Below are 5,623 nucleotides of genomic sequence, written 5' to 3' on the forward strand. Positions count from 1 at the left end.
GGGGGCGCGGTAGCACAGTGGTAGCGCGCTGGACTCGTAATCGAGGGATTGCGAGTTCGAGCCTCGCCCAGCTGCCGTGCCGGGAGTGGTAGCTCGCTCCTGTAACCCTAGCGGGGCTATATAGTCCAATACAGGGCTTAGCTCGGCGGAACTCCATTTCTCCCATTTGTATGTTGTCCTGTATGCTCTTATTGGCTACATGTACAGTATGGTATACCATAACTATATACTGCAGTGATAGTAACAAAGACCTATGGTACATTTTTAATATTTACTTTTATAGTGTTCTCACAACAAAATGACAATACTGGTATCTGTTCTGCAACTGAATCAACACACAAATGTCAGATGAATAGCGTATCATATCTTTTCTTACCATAACCTACATATTCCCATGTAGCTATTGTAAGGTACTGGTATTTAATCCACATTTTTTACCAGTAAATTAGGAACTTTAAGTGCCAGTAATCATTTGAAGCTGAGTCTACTGTCTTTTTTCCTTATATGACAACTCTCACTAATCATCTATGAATGAATGAATGACAACTCTGTTACTACAAATGATATTCCATGCACTAGATCTGACATCTTCTGCCGGAATTTCCAGGTATATACAGTATTTTATCATAACTGCAACAGTACTGCTATACTGCATTACAGTGTTTACAAGAAGGCATCAGTCTTGTACTGAACATCCTTACTGAGAGACTGCTTCAGAAGGACTAAGGGCTACTGCAGCCTGGTACAGGTATTAGCATGATGATAACAGGTTGGCAATGATGATGCAATAGCTACTCATTCTTGTTAGGAATGGTGCAATCATTTCTCTGGCTTCTGGTTAATGCAAGCAAGAATGAAATTTAAAATATGATAAACACTGAAAAATCTTAGAGTATTTAAAATAAAACTGTTTTATTATTTTTTTTACTGGTAATGTGTTAGACATAAGATTAAAGAAATATTTGTACAATACCTAGAACATACATTCTCTGTAACAACCAGCATGAATTCAGACAAGGTAGATCATGCTTTGCGAACCTCCTGAGAGCAATGACAGATTGAATCGCCGAAGCAGGGTTACCCGGTATCATTTGATGCCATATATTTTAACTTCGTCAAAGCATTTGATACAGTACCACATGAGAGTTTGGTGCATAAACTCCAAAAATATGACATCAATGGACCCCTCCTTGGGTGGGATGAAGATTCCTTATCCAATAGAAGCCAATAGGTCCGTATTCGAGGTCATCTTTCAAAATCATCAGTCGTTTCACGTGGAATAACTCAAAGATCTGTGCTTCGTCCAGTCCTTCCTAATTTTCACCAATATCCTCCCAAAACACACTCATTCAAACTGCCAGATCTTTGCTGATGATACAGATTTACTGTATGGAACTGTCAACTCTCAAGAAGAGATAAACCAGATCCAGGAAGATATTCTCAACGTAGCGACCTAGTCTGACCTGTGGCTTCTTAAGTTCAATGTCTTCAGATGTAAAACCCTGCACTTTGGTAGGCACAACCCAGGGAAAACTTACTCCCTCAAATCTAAACAGATAATTGTAGAAAGCACAGAAAAATATTTGGGTGTCCAAGTCTCTGACAACCTCAAATTTCCATACAAAAATGGCACTCAGGTTACCATTACTAATTCTGTCTTAATATCATTCCTTTTGGAAGAAAATTTGGTGAAAATATAGTTTCAACCCGACAGAATTACGAAATTTTAAGCTTTTCGGTATTTTAGGCAATTCTCCGACACTTTTCTTCTATGGCATTTTTGTTGCATATTATCTTTACATTACTCTTGACCATAACCTAACCTAACCTTCAGGAGTAAAATAAAAATAATTTGCGACGAAATTGTCAAAGAAGAAAAGTGTCTTAGAATTTTCTAAAACACCGAAAAAATGGATCATAAATTCTTAATTCTGTTGGGGGATGAAACGATACCAGAACCGAAAATTTTAATATTATGTGGCGCCAGAAATGTGCCACATTACCATTATTACACATACTGGAATAAACCTAAACTGTGGCAAAGATCCTGACCTTTTCTTAGGCCGTGGTGGAAGTGGCAGTAGGGGCGGCGACACACACTCTTTTGATGGTCTGGGCAGGGTATACCACGAAAATATCCGCTTGTGGGTAGCATTATGATCTCTAATAAATAAATAACTGGGAAGGCAATGTTTGCAAAGCTCCCTGTCAATAATAAGCCTTCATAACAAATTCGCTCTTCCTTCTGCACTGTTTTGGTTATGGTTACCTTTACAACTGAATTATTTTTCTAAATAATAATTATTGCTTTCATTGATGCTCTAAAAGACATATCAGTAATTGGCTGTTTATTATCTTGGAGGTAGCTTCAAATAAAAGAACCATATGAGAGAACAACATGAAAGTTTAAGAGAAATTTCATGCATTTGTAACTTCACAAAAACATTAGACTCGAGTCTTCCGTCTACCGACAGAAAAATTGGCAGGAAGTGAAAAATTATAGGGATGGAACAGTTTTGACAACGGATGCTAAAGTAATTACAGACATCTAAATGCCCGGTCAACTGAAACTGATAAGAAAAGTACTGAGAATGCAACTGCACGAAAACAGGTAACGCGGATGGGAGCTGTGCATCACTGTAAGCTATATAGATTTTAGCGTGGACGAGGCAGGGATAGACTACTGGGATAGACTTAACAATATGGTCCGCTGCATAAGACATGACTCGCTGAGCGAGTGAATGGTTGAGGGGACTCCTCGACTGAGTACTGTGATTGAGTGAATGAATGTAGGAAAGAGGAGCGAGTGAGTATGGGAGTGTGTGAATGGGGAGTAGGAGAGTAGCTGATTTAGGGGAAACAGTGAGTGAGAGGTGGGTGAATGCGTGGAAAGTGTGTGAGTGGGGAGTATGAATAGCTCAGTAGTTAGGAAGAGAGCGAGTGGGTGAACACGTGGGAAGGGAGTGAGTGAGGGAGAGTAGGGAATGAGCACCAGGAAGTGAGTGACTGAGGGAGTGGGGAATAAGTGAATGCGTAACTGAGTGTCGGAGTAATTTTGTGAATGGGCAATGAGGAAATGTGAGTGGGAAACAATTAGTAAGTGAAATGAGTGGAAAGTGAGGAAAAAGTTAATTGGAGGTAGAATGAGCGGAGTTAGAGTGCGTAGGGGTGAGGGAAAAGGAAACGGATATACGGAGTGATAGAGGAAGGGGTGACAGAGGATAGGGGTGATGTGAAGAGTTTGAGTGGACAGAGTGAGTGAGGACGATGAGAGGAAGTGAGGGGAGGGAAGGAGTGGAGTTGGTTGGAGGGGGGGGGGGATTTTGGAGGGGGGAAGTGAGTGAGAGATCGAAAGGGAAAAAAAGAGTGGGGAGGAAGGGAAAGGGGGGTAAAATGGAAGGAAAGACGTTGAAGAAAGCAGAAAAAAAAAAAAAAAATGGGAAAGGGAAGGATGGGGGGGGGAGAGCGCTGGTACTGTGAGCTATGAAGTGGAGAGAATCGAGGGGGGGGGTGGAGGAAGGGGTAGAGAGAGGACTAGAGAGGGGTAGGGAAGTATGAGGTGGAAGCAGAAAATAGGGGAGTGGGTGAAAGTAGGGAACAGGAAGGTGTACAGTCAGGATTTCGTTATGGGGGAGATCTGAATATTGGTTGTCATTGTGCTTGAGATACGGCTGCTTGGAAAGTACTATAACAGTGTCGAGAACGAGGGATGCTGAAAGAGGATGAAGAAAGGAGTGAAGGGAAAAGAAGAGGATGCCGAGTTGAGAAAAAGTAAGGGATGAAAGGTGAAAGGAGAGATGGAAAAGTGATGGAGGGGAGTCAGGCGTAGGACATGAGCAGAAATGAGATGAAATGAGGGGTAGTTGTAGTCAGATAAGTAGCAGGAAGGAACGCAAGGGGGAGGGAGGAGTGGGGATGCCTGAATGGCCAGTATGCCACTGCATCTTACTGTATATACCTCAAGCATCATGGTGGTTATTCGTTTGTGCATGGAAGCATACAGTCCTTAACCTCTGACTTAAAAAAAAAAAAATCAAGTGCAATGAACTGTGTATGGTTCCCATCCTATGTAATAAACTGTTTCCAGGGCTCCTCAGTCACTGGAAGTCATTTGGCTTGTCACTTAATGTAGCGTTCTAACCTAAGATAACACTAAACTGAGTTAGTGAATGGTGGGTATAGCTGAAATACGTACACATTCTGAGCACTTGATTTCTGACAGATTTGTTGGATTATATAAATACTTAAGTGCATGAGAACCTTTTTCCAGTTTAACCCAGGGTTGAAAGACAGGAAAAACTTAACCTGTGTGAAGAACTTAGGCTGGTAAACTGAGAAAGATGAAGAGAAAGGTAGCAGAAAGCCATGGGCACTTAGACTAAAGGACAGTGCACTAGCTACCGCTTCCTCAATGATGCCATGCTTTTATTTATGAATTTTAGGCACATTTAAGGCACACTGCTCAAAATTTGAGAAAGGCCTTGCAGGAGAGGTATTTATACTAAGTGGGGGTAAAGATGATTGTCATGATGTCATCCATGTAAGCCAAACAGAGTTGCCTGACAAAACCTCTGAGGAATGTCCTTCAGGAGGACAAATGTTGCATCCTCATTACCTACTCTGCTGATGTGGCATAATCTCTCTCTATGGGAGAAAGTGGTCTAAGTTGTGCTATTGTCTCCAAAAATAAAAATCAAATACAGTATATTAAAAACAGTTTTACCATATTAAGATTTAGCCACACTTCTCAAAACACGAGTAGCGTGAAAATTGTGTAACCACGAATACCAACCCAAGGACTGAGAAAATGGAAAGGCAGACATCTTCCTCATAACCCCGACCTCTTTTCCCACTCAAAGGTGGGGTGAGGCAGGATCAAGAAAGCAAGAAAAAACTGAGGGAGAAATAACCACAGTTTGCCTAATTAAATGGGCCATCCTCTCATTCACTCAACATTCAAGCTCGCAGAATCTTGATTCCACCTCACAGGCATAACCACTGACATAATCCATTGCAAAATGATGAAAATGTAATTCAATCAAATATCTCCAACACCTTGATCCCTCCTGGGATTCCACACAACCCAATATACACTGTAAAAGTACAACTGATCAGCTTTTCTGCATATCACTTGACCCTCTCATCCACCCCCATACCTATTTTATTTTATTAGGTTTTTTTTTTTATGTGTCTGACTCTGGGCATAGGCTTCACAGCCTGCTCCCAAGGCCCAGTAGTCCTCCTACATACCATACACCTCTACATGCCACCACTTTGGTGCTAACACCCACCATCCATATTGAATACATGCTAGGGCTGTCTCATACAGGACTGGTGTATTGGTATTATTGTTCATCCAAGTTAACTTGCCAGAGAGGTTCGTAACTGTGTAACTTACTTTTTGCTGTTCAATGGCAGAACAAAGCAATACTACATTTCTACATCCTTTCCACAACACTTCATGATTACCCATCATACTGTATTATCAGTCTATTACAGTGGTGCATTCAGATGGAGATGACAATTTTTGGCCAAACTAATGTGAACAAATTAGGTTTGCAACTACTCTCACGCAGCTTCTTGATCTGTGAATAAAGGGTAAAGTTAAATCATCATCCCTGTC

At 41.2% G+C, this 5,623-nt stretch overlaps 1 protein-coding gene across 1 annotated transcript in view; it reads right to left on the minus strand.

The window, feature by feature from the left end:
- The window catches only part of LOC145393059 (uncharacterized), a 28,811-nt gene extending 26,582 nt beyond the window's left edge, over positions 1–2,229 (minus strand). The window contains exon 1 of the mRNA XM_080267397.1: positions 2,053–2,229. Within this exon, the coding sequence (XP_080123523.1) occupies positions 2,053–2,155 (103 nt within the window). The 5' untranslated portion in view covers positions 2,156–2,229. The remainder of the gene's footprint in view (positions 1–2,052) is intronic.
- Between the last annotated feature and the right edge of the window lie 3,394 nt (positions 2,230–5,623).

The sequence above is a fragment of the Coenobita brevimanus genome, chromosome 23 (assembly GCF_032717465.1).
Source record: "Coenobita brevimanus isolate Jiangsu-jjx chromosome 23, ASM3271746v2, whole genome shotgun sequence".
NCBI lineage: Eukaryota > Metazoa > Arthropoda > Malacostraca > Decapoda > Coenobitidae > Coenobita > Coenobita brevimanus.